Source organism: Typopeltis vanoorti, chromosome 1 (genome assembly GCF_054136105.1).
Source record: "Typopeltis vanoorti isolate ZY-2024b chromosome 1, IOZ_Tvanoo_1.0, whole genome shotgun sequence".
Lineage (NCBI taxonomy): Eukaryota > Metazoa > Arthropoda > Arachnida > Uropygi > Thelyphonidae > Typopeltis > Typopeltis vanoorti.
This window is the reverse complement of record NC_143549.1, coordinates 77,948,500-77,965,527: the sequence shown is the minus strand read 5'-3', so window position 1 is coordinate 77,965,527 and position 17,028 is coordinate 77,948,500. Positions and strand designations below refer to the sequence as shown.

At 34.1% G+C, this 17,028-nt stretch overlaps 1 protein-coding gene across 1 annotated transcript in view; it reads right to left on the bottom strand.

Moving 5' to 3' along the window:
• Positions 1–17,028, bottom strand: part of Mcm2 (DNA replication licensing factor Mcm2) — a 145,388-nt gene that overhangs the window by 72,920 nt on the left and 55,440 nt on the right. The window contains exons 7-9 of the mRNA XM_090391546.1: positions 14,515–14,722; positions 8,380–8,514; positions 3,700–3,891 (exon numbers count right to left, since the gene is read on the bottom strand). Of these exons, the coding sequence (XP_090247672.1) occupies positions 3,700–3,891; positions 8,380–8,514; positions 14,515–14,722 (535 nt within the window). The remainder of the gene's footprint in view (positions 1–3,699; positions 3,892–8,379; positions 8,515–14,514; positions 14,723–17,028) is intronic.

The following is a 17,028-nucleotide window of genomic DNA, read 5'->3' as shown; positions in this document are numbered from 1 at the left end:
TAATACATTCTGGATATTTAGTATGTCAAAATAAATTTTACAGCCAAGTAGAAGGAACGGCCATGGAAGGTCCTCTTTTCATCTATTTTCCCTCAACCATTCTTTTGGGTAAGATATATAGATGACATCTTTACTATTTGGCCACACAGCAAAAACTCTTTACCTTCTTTTTTAAACAGTATCAATTCCTTGCATCATCGTATAAAGTTTACTATGGAAATAGAAGAAAACAACCAGTTATCTGTTTTAGATGTTCTCCTCATCCGGTCACTTTCAAATATTCTTACAACTACAGTATACAGGAAACCAACATTCACAGGTCGTTACATTCTTAAAGAATTGGCCCATCCATATCAAAAAACAGGAATTATAAAATGCCTCATCAGAAGAGCCAAAACTAATTGTTCTACTTTTGATTATCTACAGAAAGAACTTTCTACTATCCAACAACACATGAAACTCAATGGCTTTTCTGAAAAAAGTACTTTTCTCAATTCTTATAATCCTCAACAAAACAACAAAGTTTCAATACGTCGAGTGCCTATTCCTTATATCTCCGGTATTTCAGACCCTATCGCAAGAATTTTAAAGAAATATGATTTAACAGCTACGTATTCACCTATTAACAAATTGTCTTCTCATTTTCCTTCTCCTAAAGACAAATGCTCAACTTTATCTCTTCCTGGAGTTTATCAAATTCCTTGCAACTGTGATCTCTCCTATTTTGGACAGACTGGATGTTCTCTTGAAAAAAAGAATCCAAGAACATCAATCCTCCATTCTTCACAACAAACCTGTAAAGTCTGGATTGGCTCAACACGGGATTGAAACTGACCGCAGCATCTTTTGGTCCAGGACTCGCCTCTTACATAGATCCCGTTATAGGTTTGAACGTTTGTTCAAGGAAAGCGTGGAGGCCTTGCTCCATCGTCCCAACCTAAATCGTAATGACCGTATATATCTATATCAAAAATCTGGGAAAGTCTAATCAAGATTACTCATTAATTTTTTTTTTCAATCATGTCTCTACTTCAAAATATTCTGTTTCATACTCAGTGATATAACATCATGCGGCATGTTCTATTTGTAATGATCTATCGTTAGTATTCTAGCTTGTATTTTTTTTTTTTAAAAACTGTTCTTGCAATACCACTGAGGATGGTCTGCTATTTCCAGACTGAAATATTTGGTTAATTAAATATCTTTCTTGTGTTTATGTGCATATATCATTCAGTCTTTGAAATGGATTATTGATAAAAGATACAATCATTTCAGTTTTATTAAAATCTTAAATTTATTTCTTCCTCAACTAATTCTATTTCACAAATAAATTCTTTTAAATCGCGAAGCATTTCTTGATTTTGTTGAAAAAATTTTAATAAATATGGGAAATGTCTAAATTCGCGGTTCATTTATATTTTTCTTTAATAAAAGTAAGTATTATTGGAAAGTTTTTATTGAACTTAACATATCAATTAAATTTTTATTTCTACCTTGTAACTCTAAATTTAAATTGCTTAATTTCGTACAGAAATCTACTAAAAATGATAAGTGTACCAACCATCTTTTATCACTCAATTGTGGATAAATATCTCCTTTTTCATCAAGAAAATTTTTTATATCGTTAATTAATACAAGAAATCTTACTAAAAATTGACTTCTGCTGAGCCAGCGAACATTACTGTACAACAGAATTTCCCTATCATCATCTGCCTGTAATTTAAATAACCACCGTTGCAGGGCTTTTCCTCGAACAGAATTTGCAATTTTAAATGTAATATCCAAAACATCTTTCGTGTTTAATCTTTTACTACACACTACTTGTTGGTGAATAATACAGTGGTATGTTAAAAAATCTGGATATTTGTCATCGTTTTTACATAATGAAATGAGGCCTGATTTATTACCTATCATTGCAGGAGCACCATCAGTAGTAATAGACACAAGTTTAAAAAGCAGATATTTGTGTTGTTTCACAAATTCATCAAATGCCGAAAAAAATGTCTTCTCCCCTAGTCCTTCCCAATAATGGTATATTTTCTAAAAGTTCTTCTTAAGTGAGCAATATCAGTGAAATCGTTTGATTCATCAAATTGTAATGAAAACGCAACACACTGGTGAATGTCTGACATTAACCTGGCCTGGAAACTTTTCTCTGGCAATTGGAACTCTTCCTTTCGGAAATTTGAAACCTTGTCTGTGGCCTAGATGTAGTCTCTCTCTCTAGCGACATCTCGAACCAAGAAGCTCCTTTCTGGAAGCGGGGAACTCCTCTCTCAAGCAACGTGAATCCGGGCAGTCTCTCTGACAGCAATTCTGGAACCGGGACCCCTTCTGCTTGCTTCAGTCCCTTTTTATTAGGCTCCTCTGAGACCTCGCAAGAAGTTTGGCAACCCCCAAAGAATTGGTATGAGGCTTTCATCTTAAGTTTCAAGTTCGGCATGCCTTTTGTTCTCCTCTGGTTTCTTTTGATTGTAAGTTGCCGGCCATCGGAAAGTTGTTTGAACTCTTTCTGACTGACTTCGGAGATGTTTATACTTAGAGCCTGCAAGCCTTTCTCATGCATACAAGTTTCAATAACAATCTTTCTAATGCCGCCATGTACAGCTTTGGCGACAAAAACATTGCCTTTGTTTTTAACACTCTAACATTCTTATTAAAGTAGTATATACAGTTAGCTTCAAAAGAGTTATTTACAAAAACATCTAATACAAACTATACCGAGACAAACAAAGTTTATTTTTTTACAATATTCACATGGGACTTAAGCTAAGTAAAAAATCGATGTAATGTGCTTTGGAATATTTAATATTTAAGCTACAATCGAGTTTTTTAGTTTTTACACTTTGCTTATAATCATATTCACTCGGCTCGCTGTTTGACTTCCACTGATCCAAATTAATTCATTTACCCGGACTTATAAGAAAATTACTGATTTGACAATTTTAACGAAAAATAAATAAACAATAGCAATACACTTAAAGCGAATTAAAAATAATACAAAATAATGATAAATAAAATATTATGTTTTCAGTTTTAATTAAATTTGTAAGTAAGGAGGAATACACAAGAGATCGACCAAAAATTGCTCCGGGATCGACCAAAAATCGCTCCACGATTGACCAGTCGAACACCCCTCCTATAGAAGAACAGGTTACATTTTATCTATTCTGGGCACAATATTTAGTGAAGATGAAAGCAATGATACCATTATCTGTAACCAACCCAATAATGGATTATAACTCCCCAGCTTTACTCAACAAGGTTTTTGATAGATGTCAAGAAAACTGAGGGTATTTTGAAAATTTAATGAAGTAGTAGAGACTGCACTGCATGCATTAAAGTTATGAGAATCATCTGATTTCTAATCCGATGAATGCAGTGTGTTTAACAGGAGATAGAATGCAGATTTAATTGAAATTTACAAGTGAGTTTAGGGCATACATAAGATAGCTGGGGTCTGCTGCATTTGATCAATTGATCAAATGCAGCAGACCCCAGCTTTAATAGAGTGCATACTAAAAAAAAAAAGATAATGAAGAACAGAGAACAAATGTATAAAAGTCATTCTGTACCGTTAAGGTATTGAAAAACTTAAGAGAAAGAATTATATCATTCTTAAGGCTGTAGGAAAGTTAAATAAAATGTATATAAAATGAAATAGAACATGAAATAAGGATTTCCAAAATTAAAACTAACCCTTTCTCCTATTCTTTCATCTTTAGAAAGAGCAATTATAGCTTTAATATCTTCATCTGTTAAATTTTTTGTAGCAACTTTATCATCTTTCTTGGAAATGTGATTGGCCATTATGACAGTAGCAAAAACAGGAAATCCGTTAGCCATGTTCAAGGAACCATCATAACTATTTGTATAAACTCCAGTGAGCTCCTAAAGACAAAACAGTGTGTTAAAAAAAAACAAAAAAAAAAAACAGATACAGTCCAGTATTAAAAAAAAAAATTATATATATATATATATATATATATATATATAAACAGTAATAATTTTATAATGATAAACCTTTTGCTCCTGCATACAAATATTCAATCTTTCAAAATATTTTCACTAATATCAAGAAATAAGTCTTAAACAATACTTTCATGTTGATATGCCACACATTATGTACCATTTTCTGGTACATACTCTCAAGGGTTGTACCAAATATTATGAGAGTACAACAAAATTAACATATCATGGCCTGGCTGGCCGAGTGGTTAGCATATCCGCTCTCCAGCCAAAAGGCTGCGGGTATGAATCCCACCATGGGCATAGATGTTTGTAATTGTCTGTGGTAAAACTAGTGGTGGTGGTAGGCGGTAGATGGCATTGGTAGCTGTGGTCATTTGGTGGATTGAGTGGTGGAGACAGCATTGTAGAGCAGGTGCCCTCCCTCGATGAGTCTTTGGACTCCCTGGAGGTGTCAAATAATAATAATAATAATCACTACCCATTTCTTATGAAATTTCTTTATTTGCCAAACTTCTGATTTGATCAGCACTTACCTTTTTGATCTTTCAGCCTTCTAACCACATCAATTCAGCTAGATCTTGGTCTTCCTCCAGGTCTTTTCCCAGCCATTTTTGTCTCAAATTAACTATTTTAGTAATCTTTCACTTTTTGTTCTGATTATATTATTTACTTTATCTCTGCTTAAACATCCTTAAATATTATTCATGCTAAGTTATTTTCTGATATCTTCAGTTTTAGTGTGGTTCTACCTTGATGCCATCTATTCATTTCCCTAATTTTTTGCTACAATTCATATTCATACCTGCAGTATAGTTCGCCCACCGTTTGTAGGTCCCTGCTTCGCGTCTTTCCAAGAATAGTCGATTCATGCTGAAGGGGAGAAAGAAATGAAGGACGTCCGAATTGGTTGCCAACATGCGAAATCACGTGCTTTATAGGTAACTGTTATACAAGCAACATAGTTAACTACAATAATCACAAAAGAGAAGTTAATTTTCCGACTGGTAATAATAAACAACTCATCCCAAAATAATGACTGATTACCCTATTATCGGAATGGATTCTCCTTTTTCTGAGATACACAGAAGTGTCAAAGGATCTCTAATCGGTGGGCGAACTATATCCAGTTGGATCAACTGTTTTATTTCTAACTCAATACACACTTTCATATATCACAGTTTTCTGCACTTCTAGCTTGTATTTCATCTGATTCCTCTCTTATTACATATAAATTTATTCACCTTGCTTACCATCATACCAGCTATTATCCATTTCCATATTTAATTTGTCAATGTCACTAAATATTCTGTCTAAATAACTGAGTTACACATTCTATAAATTCACTACTCTCACTGAGAATACAACTGATGTTTTCTCTTTTCGTTTTTTTTTTTTTTTTTTTTTCATGCTGGTTCAAGATACAAAAGCATACAAAAAATTTGAAATTGGAAGTGATCATTACTCAGTGCTAAGTTTGGTTCTTACCAAACCTTGGAGTCTCAGTTGCAAACTCTGAAGAAGACATTGATTCAACTAAGGAGGTATGTGGTAACGCTGTTTATAAAGATAGGGAAATAAGAATTTTCCTATCCTTATAAACCTTATAAATAAAAACTCCATGGTGGGCACAAGAAATTAAAGGTCTGAAAAAGAAGAAAGCATACCAAAAGTTACTAACAAATAAGTTGGCAGTTGTCCTAAAAGACAAAAATGTAAAAGAGTTAAGCTATGTGTAAAAGTAGCTAAACAAAAGTCATGGAAGACTGGTAAGTATAGAGAAAATAAATATCAGGAAGGTGGTAAAATGTTCTGGAGGCTAATGATAGAATTTGTGTGTATGATGGTTGATTTGGGTCTCCTGTGATGAGTCTCCAGACTCCATAGGGATGCCATAAATAACAATAATAATTTTCTGTTTAAGTAACCAGAAAACAGTTTAGTTCTGCACACATATCCACAAATGATTACTGCACAAACTGTGCAGAAGAAATAGTGTGCATTATATTGATGTGCACATCAATTTTGATGGTCAAAAGGATTATGCTTAAATGGATTTGGCATTAGGTTCTTGGAGCAACTGTTGTTCAGTGAAAGAGTGAATTACACATAGGGAAACCAGATGTGTCAGAGTGGCTGCTTGCAGGAGGGCTTGGCCATGCATATTAAACCAATATGTCTAAACTGTGATTGCAATGAGAGAGAGAGAGAACATGATAGGGATGAGAACAAGAATGGAAAGCTTATTTTGCTAGATAACAAATATAATGACTGTAGTAGAGAATTTGGTTCAGGAATCAACTTGGGACTTACAACTGAATACCAATCAGCCGAGGATGCCTACCATGCAAGATTACTCCTTGAAATATTCGGGAATAAAGGTGATGAGTTAGTAGCAATGATAAATGCAAGGATACAAAAATTACTGGCATTAGTGAGACCTGGTTCGAGAAAGTTTTTTTCTATGCATCAAGTAAAAGGAAGAATAATCATAAAAAAAAAAAACTTTAGCAAATAAGGATAGAAAAGTGTCAGAATGCTAAAAGTAACTAAGATCGAGTAATCATTTCAGTAAAATATACATTCCAGGCAGGTATATAAACTTTTCAGATGATGATGAGAAATTGAATGAAAAAACAGAGGTGGATGAGTTGGAAGAATCCGATTCGAATACAATATTTTGAATATACAGGATTTCAAAATGGAGAGGATGAAAGAACATGCAAGAAAATTAGCAATTCTCAGCAGGTTGTTCAGCTTCACTTTCAGCACAAGCAAGATTCCTAACAAATATAAGCAGGACAAGATAATTGTTATATAAGAGTGGAACTAGGACTGAAGTAACTGCATCGATTTGCTATAAGTTGTGCAGCCTTTTGTGTGAAGGACAGTGATATAGTCGATATATCTAGAGCAGTCATTAAGATAGAGGCTGGTAAAGGCCTGCATCCAGAAGTGAACAGATAGATGGTGAATATACCATGATACTTGCAGAATTCCACAGAGAAGACTGTTATACAAGCTCAAAGGGAAGGGCACACAAGACTTGTGAGGGATGGGAGACTAATAAGTATCAAAAAGTGGTGTCTAAAATGGGATTAGGGTGACCTTCTGTTTACCATAGCTGCAAAATGTCACATGTATCTGTATATCTATTATTTATAAGATCCCACCTCTTATTTCTATTGTATTACTTTAGTTTGTTCTCATATGCATAATTCAATAGGCCAGGATTAAAGTGGCGAAAAAATTAGAGGTGAAATTATGAAGTGAAAAAATGATTCAGCCAGTTAAAAGTGTTTTGGATAGCTATACCCTTTTAAGCTGAAAAGTCAAAGATTTATTTGACTTGTGCTGACCATATCCAAGCACTGTAGCCCAAATGTTATCAAATCTTCGTAAAGTTGGAGAATAACTGCTTTATTCCTACAAGTTAATGTTCTCTTCGACATCACTATTAGCCTTCATGTTTTTGTTCAAAGGCAAAAACAGACATCCCAGAATAATAACTAACTTATCCAGTGATTATTAGCTGATATTTTGCCTTGAACACCAAGGCATCTATCTTTATAAGCACTAGGATATGAAGTGTGGACATGCATGCAGGGATAACAATAGGAAGGCCGACATAGATTGACTCTAAGTCCTAACCGGTGTCTTCTATGGGCAGGTGAAGGAATTTTAATTGTTCAGCTTATGGTCTATGAGATATCCTATACAGGTCATCAATTAGGATTGTATCCTTGTTCATATGAAGATATCGTGATGATCGAGGCAAAATATTGGCAAATAATAATGAAATAAAAGTTAGTTAACTACTATTTCTAGACATCTCTTTCTGCTTTAAATAAACTTTTTTGTGTAATAATCTGTGTCTAAGTATACATACCACCATGTCATTGCTATTATACAGTGTGGCTCTTAAGCTTCAACTCTCTGTCCACCACTCCAGGTCTCAGGCTTAAGTGTTAAAATATTAAAGCACATGATAAAAAAAAAATGCTTTTTTTTTTTTTTTGCAATGCTCTCAAGTCCAAAGTACATAATAATATACTTGGCAACATCAAATTGACTAATTATCATTTGTCCAAAGAAACCAGTCTCTTTAAATTAGTCTGCAGCACTTCTGCATCAACTTATAACCCTGTTCATCTTTGTTTCATAGCAAATTACTTGCTGTTATCGTTAGATCATTCCAAATAGCGTTAGTATATACATGTTAAATAACAAAGGCCCCAAGTAAAGAGCCCTCAGATATATGTGCTATTTAACAGAATGAGCTTTATAAACAAATCTTTTTATAACTGGATAACTTGAATTTAGAAAAAACTTAGCACTAAAACAACACATACAATAATCATCCCCTCAACAAATTTTTGTTTAAAAAAAAATTCATAAATGCTAACATACAATTTCATCACCAGGTTTAGAAGAATCACAGAGATCACCAAGTAAGATTGCATCTTTTGATCGTGGAAGCCGTCCTGCAGCAACTTTTCCAGGACTTTCTTGGATAGTTATGCGCTGATAATTTTCATACACTGTCTAAAAAAAAACAAAAAATAAAATAAAATAAAGCATACAATAGATGCAAATTTTAAATTACAATTTCAGAAATTCAGAGCAAAATATTTCAGCTTTAACAGATAAATAATTATCAAAAAATATATATATCATTATTATTTTGCCTACTATAATAAAATAAAATCTAATTTTATTTATTTTATTATTATGACATAAATGAAACTTACAATTCTGAATTCAAATAAAACTGCTGAACAGACTATATGCACAAATTACGAGAAAAAGAATAAGTATTTAACAAGAAAACACTTATATTTCATCCATAGTACATTTTCAGAGTGATCAAATACAATGGAAATGAAAGCAAACAGAGTGCATTCTTTTTACTGCTGTTCTGAGAGCCAAAGCACAATTCTCTTAGAAGACTACAGATCAGTTTTAAATATAGTTAATAATCAATGAAGCACAGAGACTGTGTGCATAAAAGTATATATATATATATATATATATATATACATACTTTTATATATATATTATATTATATTATATTATATATATATATATATATATATATATATATACAGTTAAATAGAAATTATTCAGTAGATTACCAGCATCAGTTCAAAAACACTAATTGCTACACATATTTTCTTTTATTTAATTATCTATTTTTTAATATATATACATGGTGGTGGGGGAATGGAATGAAAAGTTCTGATAAATACCTAGAACAAATCTTAAAACCCTTTAATCCCAAAGTTTCATCAAATTGTAATAATTTGTTCCTTTTAGGATAAAGAACACATGTTATAGGTTTTGTTATAACATGTGTTCTAACAAAAAATTCAAAGACACAGAGGTAAGGGGCATTATCAAGTTTTTTGTGCTGCAAGAAAAGTCCACAACTGAGATTGATTTTGTGTGAGACTTTAGGGAACTGGGCCCCAGCATATCGAACAGTTGCCAAATGGGTGGCCAAGTTTAAAACTGGGCATCCTGATACAACAGATGCTTCCAGGTCAGGAAGATCTTCCACAGCGATCACACCTGAAAACATCGATGCAGCGCATGCCATGATCCTTGATGATAGACAAATACCAGTCAAATACATTACAAAGACTCTGGGGAATCCAGTGAACAAGTTGGAGTCACTATCCACCAACATCTGGACATGCAGAAGCTCTCAGCAAAGTGGATCCCCCCCCAAATGTTTGAATACAAATTAAAAGATAGAAGGTGTGCTATCATCTCAAGGGATTTGGAGTCATTTTGAGAAATCAGGCGCAAATGTTTTGGCTTGTATTGTGACTATTGATGAAACATGGCTTCATCACTATGACCCAGAGACCAAACAACAGTCAATGGAGTGGAGCCACAAAGGCTCTCTACAGCCAAAGATGTTCCAAACCCAAAAGTCAGCATGGAAGGTTCTTGCCATTGTCTTTTCAGATATGGATGGCGTAATCCTTACCAAGTAAATCAAAAAAGGTGAAACTGTTACAACATCAATTTGTTCAACAGCTCTCAAAAAAATTGAAGAAGGTACTGAAGGGAAAATGGCATGGGAAACTGAGCAGAGGCATGTTGCTTTTGAAGGACAATGCACCTACTCACACTGCTTGTGAAACCCAACAGACAATACACAACTTGAGTTTCAATGTCTGCCTCGCCCATCCTATTCGCCAGACCTTGCGCTATCTGACTATTTCCTATTCCCAAATTTACCACAGATGATGAAGTAATATATGCAGCTGAGGACTGGTTTGTGCACAAGGGAAAGACTTTTTTTCTGAGGATTGCAAATGATGTAGCAGCGTTGTAACAAGTGAATAACACTTCATGGGGAATATGTAGAACAATGTGTAAGTTACATGGTTCTATATCAATTTCTTCATGGTGATTATCATAACTTTTCAGCACACCCTTGTATACTTTGATGCTGAGCCTTTGTGTTACCTCATTGCTTAATGACTATGTTTAAACTATTCTTCAGTTGTCTAATAGTACCATACCACTGACCTCAGTAGTAAAAATGCACTATATGATGTTTTTTTCAGTTCCATTCTTGTTTCATGCAACAGGCACTGTATATTTTGAACCACACTTTTTCTGAATTATTTCAAAAAGCTTGCTTAGTTAAAGTGTTTTTGACCTACATCTGAAATAATACTCTGCACAGTATCATCCTGTTCATCAAGGTTAAAGAAGGCAAACCAAGAAATAGAAATTAATTGTCACCTGAATATACTTCTACTGGGCACACTTTTAATCTGTAGGATTGAATTTTAATCTGTAGTATACATTAAATAAAGACAACCTTGGTTTGTCTTTATTTAATGTATACTTTGTATGAGATTATCAGTGCAGAATTTTAGTGCCCATTAATGGGAAACCAGACAAAGGAATCACATTGAGCAGAATAATCATAGAACCAACAATATCAACAAAGCCAAATTTAAAACATGTCATACTGTTGGAACAGAGAGTGCAATTATGCATAAATTTTTTTAATTTTCATTAGAACTGGCACAGAGAGAAAAACGTAGAAGATAACTGATGTAATTTAAATGAACTTATCAAAGAAAACTTTTTTAAAAGTTTTTTTCCAAGTCCATAGCGGTGAAAAAACTATTCCACCAGTTAAGAATGTTTTGGATAGCTATACCCTTTTAAACTTTTGATTTAATCAAAATTAAGTGGCCCTGTGGAATTTTTTTTTTTTTAATCACTTCCACACACAAGAGGCTACAAAACCTACAAAAAATCAATACTGTGTTTGGAAAGGGAAAGAGCTGGGGTTGTATTCTTTGGAAAGGATGTTTCAAAGAACAGGTAGATGGAATGAAAGATGAATAGTACTAGGTTTGGTGGATTAGAAATTCAACTTAAATGATGACTGGATAGCTGATGCTTATGTTATTACAGGTTTAGCAGAAATGCAGGGGGGGGGAGAAGATTAGTGAATGCTACTTCTGCTGAATAATGCACATGAAACTATCTGTAAAAAATGCAGCATGGAAACTGAGAGCGAGTGAGATAATGGCTGGAGAGAGTCTGCCAGCAGGTTTAGCAGAAGTGGGGATGGGAGGGGGAGAGGAATTAGCAAATGCCACTTCTGTCGAATAGTGTACATGGAAATCTCTGTAAAAAAATGCTATTATAAATAAATAAATAAACATGTCAATTAGCTCAACTGTCCTCTTCTGAACAGATCAAGAATTTTTAGAGAAGTGTTTGGTATCCAACACCTATGAGAACAGTATTTTGAGGTTGGACAGATTCAGGATTTGTCGTTAGTAGCTAGATAGATTAAAAAGTAATACCCTGAGCAAAAAATGATACCAAGATTTTTGGAAGTCAAGAATATTATATAAGCAACATGTTTGCTCCAATAAAGGCAAGGGATGTCATTCCAAAAGAGACATCTGGGTCTTAACTCTTGATTGAATGTTATCAAAGATAAGGGGAAAAGTAAGGTCTTTCTTGCAAGAAAAAGGAAGAAATTGTGTTTAGGAAGCACCAAGGATGACTAATTTTTCATCATCACCAAAGGACAGCATGCAGATCAATGTTTATGGCACATGTTGGAGAAGGTCTCGAAGCTTGAGATCACTGAACACCTAGGTTTGTCTATGAGTATGAGGAATATCGAGACTACCATCATCAGCAAAACTGGATCTTTTGTGGATGTGAAATTGGCTCTCAGTTTCCATGCTGCATTTTTTACAGATAGTTCCATGTACACTGTTGAGCAGTGTTCAGATAAAGTTTGCTGTCTGTGAGAGAAGGTCATTTATGTGTATGAGGAAGAGTGAGTAAAATAGCAGAGATGGAAGGAAGACCTGCATTAATAGGAAAATCCAAAGAGAGGACACCCTCCATCATTACATGCCGCATGAGAGAAAAGTGGTAATCCAATTAATGAAGGCAGACTATAAAATGAAATGACATAGTAGGAAACTTTCAAGGGAAATGCATGCAGGAGCACATATCAATACTTGAGGTAGGAAAAAAACATCAAAACCTTGAAACGTAGAAAGATAGCTGGGGTAGATGACATTCGACCAGAAATGCCTCCATAGCACAATTGGAAGAACGAAAGTATATTGTGCCCTTTGATTGGAAGAGGCTTAAATTCGATTCTCATCATTACAAGAGAAATCTTTACATAGGCTTTTTCATTTGAAGGTGAGTCAGCCGATCTCATATGTAAGTAGTAGGGGAGTTTTCTCCCAGAAACTTGGATTTTTCATCTGCCGTACTGGTAAATCAGCCTTCAGAACACACATGTAATTTACAGACAAAAAATACTGTTGTTGGTGATGATCAGTAGTAGATGGCATTGATGGTAGTTGTGTGTAGTAGGGAAGATGGTTAGATGTGTGCAGTGGAGTGGAGTAGAGTAGAGTAGAGGACCCTTGCACGATGGGTCCTTGGAGGTGTCATGTAATAATAATAATGCTCATATATGGAAGTATAAAAGCTGTGTCATGGCTACTCTGCACAATTCAGAGGGTCTGGTCAGAAGGTCGAATTTCAGATGATGATTGGAGAAGAGCTTTCATAGTTCTCATCTATAAAAAAAAGGGAATAAAACCAAATGTGAGAATTACAGAGGAATTTCTCTACTAAGTGTTCCAGATAGGATATATGCAAGCATACTTAAAAAGAGGCTGAGAAAAATTGTGGAAGAATAACTTGGATAAGAACAAGCTGAATTCAGGCCAAATAAAGGTTGTTAATATCAGATTCCAAAAAAAGGATTAAGATTTCTCAATGACAAACAGTTGAAAAATCATGGAAATATGACAAGGATCTGTACTCAAGTTTTGTAGATCTGGAAAAGGCATGAGACAAGGTATCCAGGGAAAAGCTTCTTAAAACACAACTATAGTGTTTTAAGAAGCTTTTAAATGGGATACAGGATAAATGTGAGATAAATGGAACGTTGCACAGGGAAATACATGGTCTATCTCTTATTCATCATCTATATAGATTGTAATATCAAATAAAGTGGCATTAAACCTGATATTAGAATTGTTCTTTGTTCTTAGTTCTTTGCTTTATGTAGATAATGTTGTACTGCTAAATATGTCTAGCAGTATTTAGCAAGTCTCCAGGATTCTCTTACAGCCATAACAAATTTGGCATGAAAATTGGCAATAAAAAAAAACTATAAAAATAAGCAAAAACATAAAACTTCAGTTGCATTCTCCATTGAGAATGCAACTGAAAACATTTCCACTATTTAGGCACAGTTTTTAGTGAAGATGGCAAATTAAATTTGGAAATAGACAACAGAATAAGCAAAGCTGGTATGATGGGTAGCCAGCTGAATAAATTTATATGGAAAAGGAGAGAAATTAGCCAAATCACTAAACTAGCAATATATAAGACAGTGTTCAAACCAGTCTTAAGTTACTGATCTAAGATTTGGGTTAGAAATAAAGCACTTGATCAAAGATTTGAGACCACAGATATGAGAGTTCAGAGGAAAAAAATAAGAGCCTGAACAGATGGCTTCAATGGCAGAATTGTATTAAAAACAAAGATATTAGAAAGGAACTTGACACTTTGCATTCAAAAATGTGTGAGCAAGGCTAAGTAAAGGGTTTAGTTAAATAGAAGGGAAGAGAAAGCATTAGCAAAACAGGTGTTTAATGCCAAGGTATGCCAATTATTAAGTGCAGAAAGCAAAACCATGGCTAGTAAGAACTACCTATAATTTCTTTAAAACTATTTTCTATAATAAATCCTTTATAAAAGGCTTCATAACATCCTTGCAATTAATTTAGTGCTGCATCATATATATCACCACTCCCTATATATATTTGCAATTTATTAAATACTAAAAGAATTATTAAGCATTCCTGAAACTTAAGATGTCTTATTCATAACTGATTTATGTCTCTTTGTTTAAAATAAAACACACACACAAACTTAAACTATATATACATTACAGTTTACTTCAGATAACTCTATTCAACAGTATAGTTATTTTATTCAATACAACTTTCTTACCTGTTCCATATTGATAGTAAAAGGTCCATTGCTTTGGCATTCAGGACAGGTACCTGGCTTTACCTCATTATTTTGGGTCTGAACATAAGGACCTAATATATAGTTGCATTTCACACAATCATACTTCACTAGAGACAGCTGTGGAAGAACACCAGTAGTAGATGTCACCACTCCACCAGTTCTAATCAACTGATTCAAATGCAATTGTCTGGAAGAAGAAAAAATCTATTTCTAAATTCCAAAGAACACTATTCCAGATAAATATGTCAGATATATTCAAAAAAGTGACTATATCTGAAAATATTTCTTAAATAAAACTTCCATATCCATCACAAAGCATATTTTTTTTTACAGTTTACCAACTATATGCAGCAGTATCAATCTCACAAGAATTAATTTTTCTGAAGTACAATATATGCCAGAAAAAAAGAAAAAATCTTATAGGTTATATGCATTATCTTTTTAAAACAGATCATTTCTCTACAATAATTACATAACTTGCATGTGAAATATTGCAGTTTTAAGCATTCTCATACAACTTCAACATAACTGTCTCCATAATTTTATTACAATAAGCAATTCAACATGAACTGGGAGTGATAGTTTTTTGTCATTGTTTAAAAATGCAAAATATGAGTAAGTGTTCATGTACATTAAATTATGCTGATTGACATGATGAAACCGCATTCTAATACAACAACCCTATTTCATCATCATCATCATCAAATTCCTGCCATGTACCCTCAAGGGGTGTACAGGATATGACAGTACTACATGAAAAATTTACATCATTACTAACTTCCTATCTACAATTTTCCTCCAAATCAGTCTGTTACTTGTCAAGACTCCAACATTATCAGATCTTATATTTCTATCGTCTAAGACACTTTGTACCGTATCAATCCACCTATATCTTGGTCTTCCTCTGGGTCGTTTTCCTGCCAACCAGGCAGAGAACACTTGTTTTGCTAATCTTTCCTCTCCCATTCTATTTAAGTGACCATACCACCTGAGATTAGCTCTGCAAACACATTCCTGGATGCTGACAATGTCAAGTTCTTTCCTAATATCCTCATTTTAATATGATATTGCCATTGATGCCATCTGTTCACGCCTCTAATCTTTCTCAGGACTCTCATATCTGCGGTCTCTAGTCTTTGGTCAAGTGTTTTACTTCTGACCCAGCTCTCAGATCCATAAGTTAAAACTGGTTTGAACACTGTCTTGTATACAGCTAATTTAGTGTTCCGATTAATTTCTCTCTTATTCCATATGAATTTATTCAATTGACTTCCCACCATACCAGCTTTGCTGATTCTGTTGTCTATTTCTATATTTAATTTACCATCTTCAGTAAAAATCGTGCCTAAGTAACTGAAATGTTTTACTTGTTCCACAGGTTCTCCATTCACAACACAGTTGACATTTTCAATGATTCTGCCTATTTTCATTGTCTTTGTCTTTTTATTGCTGACCTTCATACCATATCTATTACAATAGCTATTCAATTTAGTCAGAGAATCTTGCAGACTTGTAGCGGATTTATTTAGAAGTAAAACATCATCCGCATAAAGCAAAGAGCTGACATTAACATCTCCAATTTTGATATCAGGTTTAATACCACTTTCCTTCATAATGTGATCCATATAGATAATGAATAACAGAGGGGATAATGTACATCCTTGTCTCACACCAGATTTAACATTAAACCATCTTCCTGTACTTCCTTCAATTCTAACTGCTGACTTACAACTCAAATAAAGACTAAGTATTGCGTGATATAATGCCCCATTGACACCATATAACTGCAGCGTATTGAATAGCTTCTCTCTTGGCACCTTGTCATATGCCTTTTCCAAATCGACAAAACTTAAATACAGATCTTTGTTATATTCCCATGCTTTCTCGACTATTTGTCGTAAAATGAAGATCTGATCCTGACAGCCTCTATTTGGCCTGAATCCAGCTTGTTCTTCACCAAGCTTTTCTTCCACAATTCTTCTCAACCGTTTCTCAAGTATACTTGCATAGATCTTGCCAGGAACACTCAGTAGGGAAATACCTCTGTAATTCTCACATTCAGTTTTATTTCCCTTTTTATATATGGGTACTATGAGAGCTCTACTCCAATCATCAGGAATTCGTCCCTCTGTCCAGGCTTTCTGAACTATGCAGTGCAGCCACTGTAAGACTTTTATACCACCATACTTCAGCATTTCTGGTCGAATATCATCTACTCCTGCTGCCTTTCCACATTTCAAGCCTTTGATGGCTTTTTCTACAACCCTATTTATACATGTGAAATATGTGAAGATGAACTGCTGCTGAAAATTAAAGCACCCAAAAGATCAAACAAGAAATAGGGCTGGCTCAGACAGCAAGTTTAAATGATATTTGGCTGTTTAATAGCTCACTTTAAAGTAAAGATTTTATTTGGCATGCAAAGACGAAAATTTATGGCTTTAGATGCAAGAAGCTTATTACATTCTGCTGAATCATGTAGAGCTAATGGCT